The sequence below is a fragment of the Rhinichthys klamathensis genome, unplaced genomic scaffold, assembly GCF_029890125.1.
Source record: "Rhinichthys klamathensis goyatoka isolate OS25496 unplaced genomic scaffold, OSU_Roscu_1.1 h1tg000157l_1, whole genome shotgun sequence".
Classification (NCBI taxonomy): domain Eukaryota; kingdom Metazoa; phylum Chordata; class Actinopteri; order Cypriniformes; family Leuciscidae; genus Rhinichthys; species Rhinichthys klamathensis.
In genome coordinates this window covers 5,049,119-5,067,918 of record NW_026606692.1, presented here as the reverse complement: position 1 = coordinate 5,067,918, position 18,800 = coordinate 5,049,119, and the positions used below count along the sequence as shown (strand labels likewise).

The window sequence follows — 18,800 nt, the reverse complement described above, 5'->3', positions numbered from 1 at the left end:
CCCAAAAACTGAAAATTCTGTCATCATTTAGGCCCTGTTTACGCCTGGTGTTAAGATATTTTTGGTTGATCAGATTGTAAGAAGACGAGGGTCCTGTTTTTTTATCTCTCTTTTGTCCACTTTCAACCACTTCTGTCCTGATTTCGACAGAAAAACAAGTTCGGAGACGACAGAAAAACAAATAGAGAGCAACAGCTTTCGTTTCTGCTCTGACAGCCGCAAGACCACGCTGAACGATGAGAGTGTGTGTTAGAAATCAGGAATGGTGAGAGAACATTGTGCTAGGTACGTTTTTCGTCTTCAAACCAAACTTGGGTCTTCAGCCGACAAAGTTTAAATCCCGTCTGGCTAGCGCGCTTCCCATAATGTTTACGCATTAGGTCAGTTGGCGGAGAGTAAGTGGTCTTGCGATCTGATCAATCTGTTCGAACACATTGGACCAAATGAACGTTTACACTACGAAAATAATCCGGTCAAATGCGTTTTTGACTACCTCTAGAAGTGGTTGAAAGTGGACAAGCTCAAAACGTTTTAGACCCAGTTTACACCTGTATTTAGCGTTGTCCACTTGTGTTCTGATCTACCAAAACGCATCTTAATACCAGGTGTAAACAGGGCCTTAGTTCCAAACTGGTATGTTGTTGTCTTTCTTCTGTAGATTACTAAATTAAGATTTTTAAGTCTAAACTTCAAGGGCTGTTCCGACTTCATAAATAAATAAAACTGCAACAATAAAATACCATAAAAAGGTTCCTCATTTTTTGTTCTATGCAAGAAAGAAAATCATAGCGGTTCGGAACAACATGAGGGTGTAAATAATGGCAGAATTTTAATTTTTGGATGAATTATAAGACACATTTAGCACACTTTTGTGTGTTTTTAGTACCATCTCAGCTTCAACATCTGATTACCAATGGCCAAGGTTTGTAAATTAGCCGTCTTTTCCATTGGACTGATCAGCCAAAGCTTTTCCTCTCAGGGTTGCTAAATCACTGGCTGGTAGCATTCCATTTTTGTTGCGCTCCCTTAGCCCATTCATATTTTAATAACATTTTAACGTTCAAAATAAATTGAACATTGTATTATTGTCATGTTGATCAGGGCTAATAGGTGATCAGGGGCACTCTTGCTGTCACAACCACAGATTGTCAAGTAAAATTAAACATAGGCACGCTTACACAAAAACAGTCTGTAGTTTTAATTTCTCCAACTAATAAACTAAAGTCTATTAAAAAAGTATTTAAATTTGTATGGCCTTTACAATAACGTAACAGAATTTTTCCCAAAATGTGCATTTGTTATTGTTTTACATCTTAAAGAACTGATATTTAATGTATTATGAATATAGAAAGTGTTTAGTCAATAGTTGTATTCCACATGTACATAATCATATTTAGCTATAAATGCATTATAATGTTGATATTTATGTTTGCTGTGTTAAGATTATACATTTCATAAGGATTTCATTAGTGGGTTTTTGGAAAAGTATTTTTTTTTTTTAAGTTTTATTTCATGATGAGTGAATTTCAGCTGAAATGTGTATGCTATTGAAACACATCGCCTTAGTCAGTGAAGATTTACGCTTTTAGTGGACCAACAAGGTGAACGTGATTTCACCGAGTACGACGCGTTCCTAGATCAACATCATTGTTGGTCCTGGAACAACATTCAAATCAACCAATCAGATTTGAAGGACAAGTTTACAGTTTATGTCAAGTTTAGGCTTACAACCAGGTGCTTTCTACATCAATGTTATTCACATTCATTCAACAAAATATGTTGATCCAGGAACATGTCTTGCTTGGTGAAATCACTGTGACCTTGCAAACACGCTGTCAGGTACATTTCTGCACCCTTACAGGGTTTTAGTTGAAAGTAAGGGCTGTTTGTGACTTAAGGTTTCAGTTTGAACTCGAAATTGCTTCTGCTCTCATTTTTTTTTGCTTTACCGAGACTTATGAGTTGCACTGACAATGTAATTTTCTGTAAATATATGAGACCCTAAGGATATTTTATTAACCAAGTATTGATGTTACGGATGATGTTCAGTTCTAATGTTCAGTATAATATCTAAATCTAAATTCTTTTTAACACAATTGTAGAACGAGTTTAACTGTTTCTAAATGATTTTAAAATGTGTTAATGACTTTTGTTCATTAAGTATTCCCTGCTTTTGTCATTTTTGACTGCTTTTTTCAAATCTTTGTTTGGTGTATTCTGCTTTATGACAAATGTGTTTACTATGAAGGAGCAGTCACAGTTTACATCCACCATACAGCTTTCACTGCCACTCAGCCTGAGATTATACATTTAGATTTTCTTTGACCTTGAATGAAAACAACACTATTTATTATAACTTATTAGCGTGTGCATACTGAATGTACAAAAGTCTCCTTCCTCTCACTTTTGAGTCACTGGAATATGCTGGATGGCAGATGCTTGATCAATGCTGTGATTAATTATGGTGTTTTAAGTTAACATGTTGAAATGATAGAAAGCTTATAGTTTACCTTTGACTCAAAGCTAACCGAAAATGGACAAACCAAAATAGTTATCACACAATGTAATGCTATTTTGCCCTGACAAATCTTTCTTAAAGGGATAGTTCACCCATTTTTTAAAATTTTGTCATCATTTACTCACCCAAACCTGTATGCATTTCTTTCTTCTGCTGAACAGAGGAAAACATTTTGAAGAATGTGGGTAACTAAACCGCAGTACGAAAAAAAAAAGTCAATGGCTACCATGAAATGTTTGGTTACCCATATTCTTCTAAATATTTTCCTCTGTTCAGCAGAAGAAAGAAATGCTTAGAGGTTTGAAACAACACAAGTAAATGATGACATAATTTTCATTTTTGTGTGAACTAAACCTTTAAATAATGTAGAATTTAGTGTAGTCTGTTCATATCTGACACCAAACTTCACAAAACATCAGGCTGCCTACCTGTCATTAATTGGGGAGAATTATGAAGAATATGAATTCAGTAAAATGACTGAATCCTCTATTTAAACTGAATCCACTTGAAACCTAACCCTGACCTCGCTGTAAATATCATTTGTGCCTTTTCTAGTTTGGGTGTGTTTCGGAACAGTTCAAGGCTTTGTGTTGTTGGCCATTCTGCATATAAAAATGTCTTTTGAAGCTTTCACATGAAGGTATTTGTGATTGTGATTTCGCTGCAACGTTTGTATTGCCCCAGTTTTTGTATTTGTATTAAGACCATGTTATTTCATATTCCAATGCTTTTTATCAAGGAAACTTCCTTCTCTCTGAAGCATCATTTGAGTCCTGCATTCTATGCATTTTGTATGTCTGTGGGTTAATCAATAAACACAAAGAATAAACACCATTTTGAACCCAATTATTCATTCATTTATTGCTTTATTTACTGAAATTGCAATTAATGTTAAATACAGTGATGCTGCAGGACAATTTTCACATTTTAACTAAAATGTTCTATATAAAATGCATACTCTTTACTGTCTATCCAAATAGATTTGGCTTTAATTAAATCATGTTTTAATTATCAAGACAAAATTCGAAATGGAATTTACAACCAACAAATGGCTGTATTAGATCATTGTTACAGTATTTCTCAGCCATCAGTTCCACCACCAAACCACCAGATGTCACAATTCTAGTTTGGTTTTACTTCATTGTGATCATTTTCTGTTTTTCAGTACAGACTTTAAAAGAATGGCAATGTTTTTTGTTTTTTTTTATACAAAATGAGCTGTCTACTTTCAAGGATCTTTCATTTTTATGCCATGGATCAATCCATTATACCAATACAGATTTAAACACTGACATTTGTAATGTAGGCCTGCAAATGTGAGCCAAAAACATCCTGGGATTTGAATGAGTGTATGCCTCTTTCTGAGCTGCCGGATGTCCCAGTAGAGGGCACCACTTTACACCCTCAGGAGACTTCAGATCTATTAGTCATTCCACTGGAATTAATTATTCATAGAGATCTGCCATGTTCTTAACAGACATTTTCAGTAAAGTGCCCAAATTACATTAAATTGCTATCCCCAGTCACCCGAACATTTGCATAACATTTATTCTTTAAGCATTGCACATTATTTTAACTGCAGTTTCACTTAAACCAAGAATTGTAGCCAAAAATAAATTTAGAAACTAACTGTCCTATAGCCTAATAAAAAATAAATAGGCCTACATTAACTCAATCCCCAAAAAGATTAATGGATTGGGTACGGATCTAACATTCAACATGATATTAAAATACATTGTATTGCTATAGTTAGTAGGCCATAGGCTATAGTTAAATCATGAATGTTCTGAATGAATGTTATTTCACATGGGTGTTCTCACCTTATTTTTTTTTCAGAATCAGTGTGTAGAAAAAATATGGATCATAGCCTGAATATTGCTCACTGGAGCTGAAGTATTCATATGCACACAGGGACACAAAAAAGTATATCCAAATATTGCAATAAATTTTCATCAACTGGTGTGGATTTTTAGATGATTTATAAAGTCCCCCTTGGGCTACAGGGTGATAGCTCCTATTTCAGAAGACTGGTTGCCCACTGAAGCACGCAGGGTTGAGCCTGGTGGTCAGTACCTGGATGGGAGACGGAGACCTCCTGGGAAAACTATTGCTGCTGGAAGAGGTGTCAGTGAGGCCAGTAGGGGGCGCTCTCCCTGTGGTCTGTGTGGGTTCAGTATACAATAATGGGGACACAATACTGTCAAAAAGCCCCATCCTTCGGATGAGACGTTAAACCAAGGTCCTGACGCTGTGGTCATTAAAAATCCCAGGATGTCCTTTGAAAAAAAGTGGAACTCCGCTTCCTGGCCAAATTGCCCATTGGCCTCCATCCCCATACTGACACTTAATTTCATGTTATTTGCAATTTGTATTTATATTACATGCAATTAGTTGAACTTAAGAGCACTTTTTCGTTATAACATTAATCATGATGTTATATGTGCTTTAGTATGCTACTTTAGTATGTTACTCAGTAGCTAGCCTACTTTAAGTTAAAACGTTTAATCAGTGCACTTTTTAAAGAAGTGTAATAAACCAAAGTGCACCCTCTTTAAATTAATGCCTAGACTAGTGGACTTTTATTTCAGTATTATTATCATCTGCATGCACAGTTTTAAAGTGCACTACAAATGTACATTCAATAAAGAAAGAAAAAAATAAGTGCTCTTCAGCTCTTCTATATTCTCGAGGACCCCAAGTTCAAAAAGGTAGTAATCAACTCAACTTTGACATTCATTTTAGTCTATATTTGTTTTACAAATGAAAACACATAGGCCTATTTAGAAAAAAATGCACTTGAAGGGGGCTTTAGCCTATTATAGCTCGTATTCAGGATAAGAAGCCATATTCATGCGCGCGAATGCAAACGAGGCTGACGGATGATGCACAGTCAATTCGTGGCTGTCGCGTGATGTCTAAATTTCAATTCGATAATAAAGTTGAATTACGACCCATTACTATCTCATACAGCCTCGGTTTAATTTGCGAAATAGCCTATTAGATAGCTCATGGCATGGCATACACCCTGCCTAAACGTCCAAGCGTAACAATGCGAGAGAGCTTCAATTTCTCGGTTCGGCTGTTTCCGGCTGCAGTCGGCTGAGGGAATGCAGACACCGAAGCAAGCAGACTAGAGTGTAGTCAATGGAGACGGGGAAATAAAAGAAGAGGAAAGGGATAAACAGCTCCGACGGCTACCCAGGAGCAGCGCCGAAAAATAAAACCAGCAGGTAAGGCATTCCGAGCATATAGATTTCTCTGATAGGCTATCTATGTTTGACACCTCACTATTACTGTACAGGTAGACGTTGTCGCATTCCATGACAGTGACTGGGCGGACCTAAAACTGTATCCCACCGGCCCGTAGAGCTAATTTAACATATGAACAAGAAGAAATACTGGCAAATGTCAATAACAGGAGTCAGGCGAGCGGCTTGTGAGGGATCAGAGCTCTGACTGAGACTGGCTGGCGGAGAACCGTTAAGACGCACAAGCGGATTAGGACTCGCGAGCAGGTGCCTTTGTTGGCTCGCGCCGTTGCTAGTGGAGACCCGCAGTAGCCCGACGCGCTTCTTTAAAATTAATGCCTTCGAATGAGCGTCTCTTCAGCACACGGGGAATAAAACGTGCTTGACAGGTAAGAACTATTTTTTGCAAGCTTGTGTTTGATGTTTTTCCTTTTTAAGAACCAAAAAGAAACTTTCTTTATTGTAGGCTATACGCCAGTTAAAAAGTGCTGATCTTATGCACGCGCAGTTACATTACAGTATAGTGTAAAATGTTTATGAAGGTTAAATTATTCATTCTCTTTTAATGCCCTGTACCTTTAAGAATCATATAACGTTTTGTTTAAATAATTGTGCGCATAGGATGAAAAAATGGAACAAACGAACACTTTAGATGTAGCCTACGTAGGCTACCTGTAGACTGATATTATTTCAATAAGACGCAGCATGTCAACTGCATGCAGTTTGTGAATAGGCTTCAGGAGCTCGGTGAAGTATTTTCACGCACGAGCAGATGGTCTCCATTTAGACTGCCGAGTAGTGGGGATTTTAGCTGATGCAGTCTCTCTCTCTCTCTCTCTCTCTCTCTCTCTCTCTCTCTCTCTCTCTCTCTCTCTCTCTCTCTCTCTCTCTCTCTCTCTCTCTCTCTCTCTCTCTCTCTCTCTCACACACACACACTGTCAGAAGGTGTTTCTCATGTCTGCAGGATTGGAGACACTCATCTCTGCAGTCTATCTATCTATCTATCTATCTATCTATCTATCTATCTATCTATCTATCTATCTATCTATCTATCTGTCTGTCTGTATGTCTGTCTGTCTGTCTGTCTATCTATCTATCTATCTATCTATCTATCTATCTATCTATCTATCTATCTATCTATCTATCTATCTATCTATCTATCTATCTATCTATCTAAATTATTGTAGCATAGCTGTCCAGACCTATTCTCTTTCCATAAAGCTGTATTTTCCATCATATATTTGGCAACATCCCTGTTTGCTTTACACAAAAATTCAGCCTTGCCCATCCTGTCTATTTCTGTCTGTCTCTCTGAAACTAATGCTGTGTATATTACAGTAAACTCGTCTGTATCTCCAGTTATACATATTGCCATGTGCCTCTAATTGCTACCAATATTATATAATTGAGTTGAATTTATTACCATATCTTACAGTTTTTTACAATCACTTTGCAACTATTTTCAGAACCTTGATGTCATTTTTCAAAACTCTAGACACAAAATTCAAAACGGTTATCACTTGTAACACAGGCTGTCTAATGTTCAAAACATTGCATTGTGCATTCACATCTTTAAAGAAATCTTGCACTTGCACAATCATTGGTTCAAAAAACAAATTTACTGTGAAATACCATTGAAACATAACTATAGATCACCCACACACAAGCAACCGATAGTTTCACTGTGTCATTGTTCGTACAATAGGTGATACAGGTTTCATTATGGCACGTACTACATCTACAGTAAATACATCTCTGTGAAAGCACTGGAATAGTAGAGAGAATACACACATAGTGGAATCATTGAACAAAGTGTGTAATATATTGATGCAAAACACTACAGTACAATCACAACATAGGTTTATTGGAATCAAATCAAAACAAAAATATTAAATATTAGGCTACATCCATGGATATTGTAGTCTAATTGGTCCATGCTCCACGCTAATTGGTGACAATGAATCTCGTTATCTTGAAACTTTCATGATTTACTGTAAACATGGAAGATTGTGTGTCTGTTTCCATACAACTATGCATTACAGTAAGAGTAATGCAACAGTTACTTATCATTTTGAGCAGTTGTATCAGTGATAGTTAGATCATTGTAAGGAAATGAATAGACACTCATTTGAAATGTAATGTGTGAATTGCCTTTTGAAATAGTAGTACTGTGATGTTAAGTTGTGTCATATTGAACATTAGATTTTTGTTGAATGAACAAATGATCTAAGTTTTATGTGTATTGTATCCAAGCAATTGAGAAAAGGGTTAGAGTTTTGAAAAATGTGTATTTTGATCATTGGTTGTGAGTTTTGTGTCTAGAGTTGTGAAAAATGGCATCAAGGTTCTGAAAATAGTGATTGTAAAAAACTGTATTGCTTATCTAACTGTAATATATAATAAAAAATAATTTATAATATATAAATGTATATTTGTATTTTATATTTAAAATAGGCCTATAATAATTTGTATATTATTATATTTTATATAATAATAATTTATTAGCATTATAATAATTATAATATAATTTGTATAGTTTGTATATATACAATTGTGTATATATCTGCTGTCAAATCAATTGAATCGCATCCAACATAAAAGTTTGTTTATATAATATATGTATGTGTGTATATATATACACACACACCATACTGTATATATATATATATATATATATATATATATATATATATATATATATATGCATACATGTGTACACACACACACACACACACACACACACACACACACACACACACACACACACACACACACACACACACACACACACACACACACACACACACACACACACACACACACACACACACACACACACAGTATACACAAACTTTTATTGTTAGATGCAATATATGTATATATATATTTGTATATACACAGGTAAGGTTGTGAATTGTAACACTGTTGCCATTTGTTACAATTTGCTGTTTTCTCAGTTCTAGGGTTTTTTTAACCAATGCACTTTCCGGCACCATGTTCTACGGTTCCTCATCTGCCAGCATGTCTCTGCCATCCAAGAACCGCCTGAAGCGACAGAGTCGCACTTTTACGCAGGTTCTTTACCGGACACTGAGTTATCGGGATCGTCGCTCTGTGACCGACCTACCTGAGCAGGTACGGGATGATCCAGCTGAGCTTTCCACCCAATCATCTGCACCAGGTGTGCTGAAGATATTTGGTGATGAAATCAGTGCTGGGGCTAACTACAAAAGCGTCCTTGCCACACCTCGTTCCAGCGCCCAAGAGTTGATCAAAGAGGCGCTTGATCGCTATTCTCTAAACAAGGCCTCGGTCTGTAGCTATGTGTTGTGTGATGTGATTGGACGGTTTGAGGGCCCAGAACGACGGTGGCGGACTGAGTGCCTTCGGGCGCTAGGGAACAACGAAAAGCCCCTTCTCTTGCAGGACCTCTGGAAGCCAAAGGAGGGTTACTCTCGCCGCTTTGAGCTCAGGAGAAGAGCCGAGGTTGAGGAACTGGCAGCAAAAGAGAAGGATACAGTCACTGCAGGTAATGCACAAACACATTCATTGAGAAACAGGAGAGGATGTTCTTGTCATGTGATTTTATTTCCTAATGAATTGAAACAGGAAAATCCTGTACAACAGGGCAAAAAAAGGCATGAAAGCACATTATTCCTTCTGTAAAAGAAGACATTTTGAAGAATGTCGGTAACCAGAGAGTTGATGGACCCCATTGACTTCCATAGTATTTATTTTTTCCTACTATGGAAGTCAATGGGGTCCATCAACTGTCTGGTTACCAGCTTTCTTCAAAATATATTCCTTTGTGTTCAGCAGAAGAAAGAAATTCATACAGGTTTGAAACAACTTGAGGATGAGTAAATGATGACAGAAATTTCATTTTGAAGTGAACTATTACTTTAAGTAATCCTTTATCAGTGTTTACCTTATTTCAGTATTTACCTTTTCCAGACATCTGAATTACAAATTTAATTTTACAATTCCTGGACAATGACAAATGCATTTCACTATTTGATAATTGTATGTTATATGGAATATGTTCATAGATGTTTTACAATATTTTTTTTTTTTTATAAAAGTAAAAAAAAAAATGTGACTATAATATTTTAATAAAAATTTTTTTTTATAATATTTTAATAAAAAAAAAACAAATTATAATATTTTAATAAAACAAAAACAAATTTTAATATAATAAATTATAATTATATCATTTAAAATACTTTTTTTTAGCATTGAGCTGATCAGATGTCTGATTTCAAGCATTGTTTCAGTCATTATTTTCAAGAACAAGATTTGATAGTTCCAAGCTGCATTAGCATGACTGTCGTGATCAGATCAGTATTAAGCTAACTGTTAGCTTCCAAACAGGTTTGACTGCTCAATTGTTGTGTATTGTTGGATATTTTTGGCCGATTCCAGAAAATGTCGGAAGTGGGAAATTTGAAATTTTATCTCCTACACCACAAGATGGCACCATCATATTTAGTGTTATAATGTTAATTATGGTAAAGACAAAAGTCGTGAACACAAAATGCATGCATTCGTTTTAAAAACAGCCTAAAAAGCAAAAAGGTATCGTTATATATTACGTTACAAATTTAATTTTGTACAATGCCCTTCTGTCACCACCATCTTTGAAATGACATCAATTGACACTTCTCTCTCTAAGATCGGGGTTGAATGGATTTCCAACTTTGAGCATCGCTCCAGTCATTAGGTACTTCTCATTTCTTATTTGTGCATCCTCGGAAGGATAAACCTGTGTATCCTCGCTCATGACTAGGGTTGGGTACCGAAACTCGGTGCCAATAGGGAACCGGTTCCGACGTAAACGGTAGTAACCAGACCGAATAAGAAAGAAAATTTCGGTGCCTGATTTCGGTGCCTAACTTCATTAGGCACACACGCGCACACACACACACACAAGGTCTCTCGCTCTCTCTCTCTCTCCGCCGTGCGTGTGCTACACAGTTTGGAGCACAGTTTCTTCTGTCTCGCATGCGCGCTCTTTCTCGCAAGGTTTGGCTGCATTTCACGTGTAAAATTACGTGTCAGAACGCCCTCTGGGTGTGCCGATAGTCTGAATCCCATATAGAATCAAGCCAATTCATTGGCTGATGGCGCCGCATCGACGCACTTACGTCGTCATACTATGCTGTCGCGCGCGCGCCATCTGCTCCTCAGATTTCTCTGCCGAAAAAGGAAGCTGGTCGGCAGCGCGAGGAGCTTGGCTGCGTCCCGTTCCCTATTGAGAGATATGTTACACCAGTAACCAGAGATGTTCTCTTTCATAGGTTCACTCAACGCTGCGTAGCTAAGAAGCAGTGGATTTGTATTTGTAGGCTGCTGTATCACGTGCCGTTTGAACTGACGCGCTACAGCGATCTGTCACATTTCAAAGAGCCAAAACGTTATTTATTGTGTGAATCTCGTAAAAATATTGACAGAATCTGACAGCTGTGGATTTGTTCCATATCAAAAGTAACCTTCTCTGTCTTGTCTGTCAGTGTCCTCTTTGTCCGCGATTTTTCTGTGTGAAAAGGGTCATTTGCGTGAGTCTCACGGTCAATGCGTGAGAGTTGGCAGCTCTGCCTGCTAGTAATCTCTATTAATCTCCAGTATTATTACATTGTTTGATACAATATTGTTTCATTTGATATTATGTAAATATGAATTTTTATTTTATATTGGTTTTATTATTACCATATGTTACTTGTATTTATATTGTTTAAAGATTTAAGTTAATATTGTGTCCAGTTTGGCCCTGTAAATTAAAGGGTATTATTTTTTTGATAAAGTGTGTGCGGTTTCATTTTCTTAAGTACCGATTTAAGAACCGTTTAAGCACCGGAACCGTTTAAAAAATACCGAGTAGGTACTGGAATCGGATAAAACCCAAACGATACCCAACCCTACTCATGACTCCTCAGGAAGCTTCCTCGCTCCTCGATCGTGCAATTAAAGAATTGAGATGTCCTCTAAGTTGGCTGAGTTTGGTTGGTTTCCGGGTCACGGGCTTGAGGACGTAGGAGCAAGAAAACGAGGAAGCATCAATTTGAGTATTGAGAAACACCTATTATTTTCAAGTATGAGGGTCAATTTAGTATTCATAAAATAGTAGGGGAAAAGTACTCCAATGACAACTATCCAGAGAGATTTGGTAGTGTGCATCCAATGGACACTTTATCCCAAGAGGCCACAGGAGAGGATTTGTGAACGTACGCAACTGTTGGCGTAGGTCACATGACAGTGACAACATGGTGAATGTAGTACGTTCGAATTTCATTCATACTACACACATGCACAATATATAGTGCACTAGTTTCAAACCAGTACCTATACAGTATGCGAATTTGAGCGTAGCAATTGTTAAGATTAAAACAAACAAAACTTGTTTTGAATTATCGGGTCAGCTGAATTAACAGAAGCTTAAAATCAGCTATCACATCACTCCTTTTAAGTGCTATCTGAAGATAAAAGTTGTGCGGAACGTATCACTCCAATCAACATAGATGTTGTGATAACTGGCACTAGATCGTCATTGTTCTTTGTCATTCAGGGCTGCTCAGGTTTGCTAATGCCGACTCGCACATGTCAGAGCAAGTGCCAGAGATAAATGCACGACTGGATCTGCCGTAGTATGGCCGGCCTCCAGTAGTTGAATTGAGGTCTCAGTTTCACTATTTTATTTGTGCACTTTTATTGCAGACTAGTCATAACATCTTTCCCTCACTGTCTCTCTCTTTCTGTTTGTGCCTGAATGCTGTTGTACTAAATTACAAATTCAACAAGGTGGCCATTGAGCCAAAACACAGGGTGGAAGTTAAATCAATATCAGCAGGCACATTACTCAGGATAATTTATCCTCAGGTTGAACTGCTTTTCTTCTTGGTGGGATAGAAAGAATGTATGCGTGTCTGTATTGGATTCTAAGTGTAGATGTTTTGGGGAGAAAATTATCCCCAGAAGTGCGTTAATCTGACGAAACCTTCCTTTGGGGATGTTCTCAGTTAAAAAAATGTTTATTCTAAAATGCAAACCGTATTATTTAGTACTATTTATAATTATATTTAAATACAAATGTCTTCATTTAGATTGCTAAATAGACATGTGCTTATATTTGTAGCTTTTCTGCTAAACTCTACGCCCAGTTAGCTTTAAAACTACAGTAGTCTGGATTATGTAACTAGAAACTCCATTTAATCTGCCTTATTGGAAAAAATCATATTCTCAAGTAATGCATTATGGAATCTTGGGAATTTTTCTGTGAGCTTGCTACAGTGCTATTAAGTGCATAATTGTATATGCACAATTGTTGTAGTTCTCGTCTACGTGTGATTGCATTTTAATTAATGAAAATGTCGCAGGCTTATCAGAGGATTTTAGTCCTTAAGCTTGTTCAAAGTGGTCTTCTTAAACTTGGCTTAGCATCCTGCTGTTTCTTCATGAGAAGAGACGCTCACATTGGGACTGTTCTCAAAAATGCATGCGTCTTGTGCTTTTCACAGTCAATCAAAAGGGCAGTGATGTTTAAAGGGGTCATATAATGCCATTTTTGTACAAGCTAGAATGATTCTTTAGGGTCTAAATTAAAAGTTTGTAATATACTTTAATTACAAATTCTCATTAGTATTGTAAGAAAACACTTATTTTACCTGGTCAAAAATAGCTCTGTTTTCAGCACGCCGTTTCAGTGCATATGACTTTAAATGATAATGAGCTTTGCTCACTCCGCCTCTCTGTTCTATGCGTACACCGTTTGTAACACAATAACACAATAACCATAACGCGTTGTTCAGTATAAACGTGGGATTATGAATTATATTGAGAACATCATACATAGAAAACATGCCGTAATGTACCCTAAGTGTAAACCTTAGACGCATTCATTGTGAAGCGTGCAGCTAGCGATTTGCAAAGATTAATATAAATATTAATATAAAGTTTAATAAAACGTTACACTCACTTCAGTTGTTCTAGAGGTTCAGCAGGAACACGAATAGCTGGTACCGATTCTTTTTTCATGACCAGCTTCTTAGCAAAACCAGCTTTATACTGACCCTCGTTTATAAAGCAGTCTGGTGTGAGAAATGATTCGCGCAAACATGAAAGCATTGACGTTGCTCGTGGGGAATATTCCCTTCGAAAACAAACTCAGCCACTGCGTCTTCAGCGGTTCGGATTTAGGAACATTAAAATGACTGCTGTGTTCGTTATTGCACCCAAGAACAGAACACCACAATCGCTTAGACGCCATTCTGCTCATAGACAGTGCTCCAGCATATCAACAATGACCGCGCCGGTCCGCGCAGACTATGATTGACAGCTCCCTCACGAGCGAGGGCGGGTCTGTGTTGAAACGTTGCTGTCAATCAACAATCACGGAATGGGGCTTCCGAGCGTGTGACGTCACAAGGTCGAATGGCTTGATTTGAGACAGGGGAAAACATATAAGGAGATTAAAACAAAAACACTGGATGGATTTTTATCATTTTATGATGGTTGTGTACAGGCACTGCCAACACACATTTCAGTACAATCAACTTGTAAAAGTGCATGTACCATTATATGACCCCTTTAAGAAGATGGAGGCATATACATAGATCAAGGGTTTAGGAAGGTCATGGATGAGTAAAGGTGAAGAAGGGTTGGGGGATTACATTTGCAAGTCAACACCACCATCTGCACACACACATATTACACAGGGACAGATGCTACTTGGGGGCTTCATGGATAGTGTCTAGGTATTTACCAACACATGCACGTTTTATGACAGGTTTGGAATTGGCAGTTATGTCTGCATGAGCACAGTGTCAGAATATTGTAGAACTGTATTTAAATTTAACTATAGGATTGAACCCCCCAGTTCAATCCTATATCAGCAGTTTCTTGAAAAACCTGTCAAAATCATTGTAGAATCTATTATACAACCAAAACCACATGAAATGCTAGTTAAAGTGCCCCTTTTATGCTATTTTAAAGGTTGCTAATTTTGTTTTGGAAGTCTCTTACAATAGGTTTACATGCATCCAAAGTCAAAAACACTTCAATTTTCTCATAATATACATTGCAGAATTTTTTTTTTTTTACAGTCTGTGAAACGGTTCGATAGAGGATTCAGTCTCCCTGAAGCCCTCCTTTCTGAGAGCCTACTCTGCTCTGTTTAGTCAGATTGCCCAGTCTGTTGTGATTGGTCTGCTGCTTACAGCGTGTGTCAGAAATGAAATGGCTATTACCATATCTGAATTTTGGAGGCTTCCTCAGCTCTTGACAGTTAGAGACTGTTTGTATCACAGTAGCCCCTTTCACACAGAGATTCCGGAAAATACTCGGATAAAGCGACCCGGGTTCGTTTGATTTTGGTTCATTCACACTGCCAGTGATTTTCCGGAATCAGAGAGTGCGTTCACACACAACCCGTAAAAATCCCGTAAAGACACGTGACATCGATGTGACATGTAATGTCTCACCAGTGTGTATAGTTTGCTTATGAGCTGCAATTTCTCTCTGGAGAAACCACGCTTGTGCATTTTTTTTCTCTGATTTGATCATAAACTAGCGCATTACGTACCGTTTCACTAGCCTGCTTTCACTTCACTTCAGCGTCATCATTACGACACGGCTTTGGTTACGGCTTTTGTTCACACAGCGCGAATTCCGGGACTGATCCCGGCAAAGTTACTAGGTCCCCAACCCGGCATCGATCCCGGCATCAATCCCGGGTCGTGTTTGCGTTCACACAGAAGGCGTTCTGGCAATTTCCCGGCAATTTCCCGGGATCAACGCGCTGTGTGAAAGGGGCTAGTGATACAAACAGTAATGATGGCGTCGGTTTTACAGTGTCAGTTCGAGCCCAAAGGATGAGGCTTTGGATGTGCATGTCGACAACACTAACTAAACTCTTCCAGGCCTCAGCTACAACTACAGTATTTGAGGGCGGGTCAAAGTCTATGTTGTTCGCTGGCAGCCAATGAAGACCATAGGCTGGCATTATGCAATTTTGTTACAAACCTTCAGAGGTTTGTGCAGGAAGTAAGACTGGAATTACTGACGACTCGTTTCAGGCAGTTCAGAATCAGTTATTTCTTTTGGGAGACAATAACTCATGCATTCATTTATCGTGCACTTTGATCTATGAAACTTTGCAGACCTTTTACATTCACAAACAGCTATGTTACACACTACATGAAAGGTAATATCCACAAAAAAAGCATAATGGGGCTCATATTCTATGCTTCTATGCATCACAGGAACATTTAGATGGTGGATAATGGCATGATTTGCTTGAACAGCTTACTTGAGTGAGTGAATAAATAGAATTGTGTGTGTATTTTCATGGTTTTGTTGGTGATTTATATTTGTTGTGGTGTTTACCCATGCCCAGGGACCCACACAAACTCCCCTGTGCTATCTTCAACCTTGAGTAGAAGCGGGCATGGTAGATGCCATCGGAGCTCCCCCCGGGGCTGGCGTTTGATACAGCCCTGTACAACTATTGTAAAAGGTGGGGACTGTCCTCAGGTATGGTGTCAACCACCAGCCCCACCTCCATATACAGTACCATTATTTTTCAGACCCATAATTTACTGTATTCCTCCATGCACACGTCAAGTGTTGACTTCCTATGCCCATGTACTACCCCATTTATCCCTCATCCCACAAGAATATTACCTTTATTTGATCATGCCTCTAAACTTTGTTATTTTCTTCCTTGAAACAAAGTTTTTGCAATATGTTTGCTCTGTTCTTTTCCATACAGTGAATGGGGATGCTGGCAGTTGAGCTTGAAAAATTACAAAAAGTACCATAAAATTATTCAATATGACTTAAGTTGCTTTGTTTAAACTTAAATTGAGGTTACTAAGCATGGCATAAAACCGAAATAGTCTCTTTGTTATGCTTTGCATTTCACCTCCATATCCACTGTTGTCTTTTAATGCCTGAAATAAAGTCTACTTGTGTGTTTTCATTTTGGCTGTATCATAATTTAAGATCACTGCAACCCTCTGACAGCACAAATTAAGGTTAAACGTCTTTTATGAAATTTCCAGTTATATGTTTTTTTTTTGTTTTTTTTTTAGCAATTTTGAGTCCAACTATTTTGATAAACCTATCTGTTCATTTAAACCACATAAGGTTAGTTTTGTGGCTAAGGACAATGTATGACAATTACCTAAGTGGTTTTCTCTCTACGGCAGATATCAATGCTCAAGCAAGGAAGCTGCAAAGAAACCGTGCGAAAGGAACAATGACACTCCAGCACGGCTCCTCATTTTGCCGCAGCCTCAGTGAAACCAGCCTTAACTTGGTGGGACTGCCTGGTGAGGAACCTAAACGGTACTACTCCACCCTCCCAGGGCCAATCAGAACACGCTCTGCACGAGACGCTGAGATCCGTAAAGAACGAGATGGTGGCGGAGTTAAACACTCTCTCTACCAATCACCACACTTGCTGCTCCTTCAAGGGTACAACCAACAGGTAAGCAAAATCACCTATATAAAATGTATATACTATTCAAAAGTTTGGGGTCAGTAATTTTTTTAAAAGAAATGAATTATTCTAGTCAGCAAGGATGCATTAAACAGATCAAAAGTGACAGTAAATACATTTATAACATTACAAAAGATATCTATAAATGCCGTTCTTTTGAATTTTCTATTCATCAGGAATAAAATATGAAAACTGTTTTCAACATTGATGATAATAAGAAATGTTTCTTGTGCACCAAATTAGCATATTATTAGAATGTCTGATGGATCATGTGTCACTGAAGACTGAAGGAATGATGCTGAAATTTCAATTTTGCCATTACAGAAATAAATTGCATTTTGCATTATATTCAGTTAGAAAACAGTTATTTTAAAATGTAATATTTAAATATTTTACAATATTATAGTTTTTAATGTATTTTTTATCAAATACCTGCAACCTCGATGAGCAGAAGACACATCTTTCAAAAACATCAAAAAATCTTGACCAAACTTTTCAATGGTAAATATACACTCACCTAAAGGATTATTAGGAACACCTGTTCAATTTCTCATTAATGCAATTATTTAATCAACCAATCACATGGCAGTTGCTTCAATGCATTTAGGGGTGTGGTCCTGGTCAAGACAATCTCCTGAACTCCAAACTGAATGTCAGAATGGGAAAGAAAGGTGATTTAAGCAATTTTGAGCGTGGCATGGTTGTTGGTGCCGGACGGGCCGGTCTGAGTATTTCACGATCTGCTCAGTTACTGGGATTTTCACGCACAACCATTTCTAGGGTTTACAAAGAATGGTGTGAAAAGGGAAAAACATCCAGTATGCGGCAGTCCTGTGGGCGAAAATACCTTGCTGATGCTAGAGGTCAGAGGAGAATGGGCCGACTGATTCAAGCTGATAGAAGAGCAACTTTGACTGAAATAACCACTCGTTACAACCGAGGTATGCAGCAAAGCATTTGTGAAGCCACAACACGCACAACCTTGAGGCAGATGGGCTACAACAGCAGAAGACCCCACCGGGTACCACTCATCTCCACTACAAAATAGGAAAAAGAGGCTACAATTTGCAAGAGCTCACCAAAATTGGACAGTGAAGACTAGAAAAATGTTGCCTGGTCTGATGAGTCTCGATTTCTGTTGAGACATTCAGATGGTAGAGTCAGAATTTGGCGTAAACAGAATGAGAACATGGATCCATCATGCCTTGTTACCACTGTGCAGGCTGGTGGTGGTGGTGTAATGGTGTGGGGGATGTTTTCTTGGCACACTTTAGGCCCCTTAGTGCCAATTGGGCATCGTTTAAATGCCACGGCCTACCTGAGCATTGTTTCTGACCATGTCCATCCCTTTATGGCCACCATGTACCCATCCTCTAATGGCTACTTCCAGCAGGATAATGCACCATGTCACAAAGCTCGAATCATTTCAAATTGGTTTCTTGAACATGACAATGAGTTCACTGTACTAAAATGGCCCCACAGTCACCAGATCTCAACCCAATAGAGCATCTTTGGGATGTGGCGGAACGGGAGCTTCGTG

The 18,800-nt window shown here is 38.0% G+C and overlaps 1 protein-coding gene across 4 annotated transcripts in view; it reads left to right on the top strand.

Annotated features, from left to right (window-relative positions):
• Window positions 1-5,661: 5,661 nt before the first annotated feature.
• radil (Ras association and DIL domains) overlaps window positions 5,662-18,800 on the top strand; it is a 29,494-nt gene continuing 16,355 nt past the window's right edge. For 3 of the 4 annotated variants that reach the window (XM_056258727.1, XM_056258728.1, XM_056258726.1), the window contains exons 1-5: window positions 5,662-5,748; window positions 5,820-6,155; window positions 8,724-9,295; window positions 16,154-16,273; window positions 16,968-17,248. In XM_056258727.1, coding sequence (XP_056114702.1) covers window positions 8,761-9,295; window positions 16,154-16,273; window positions 16,968-17,248 — 936 coding nt within the window. In that variant the 5' untranslated portion in view covers window positions 5,662-5,748; window positions 5,820-6,155; window positions 8,724-8,760. The remainder of the gene's footprint in view (window positions 5,749-5,819; window positions 6,156-8,723; window positions 9,296-16,153; window positions 16,274-16,967; window positions 17,249-18,800) is intronic. The other variant, XM_056258729.1, reaches the window with a different exon arrangement.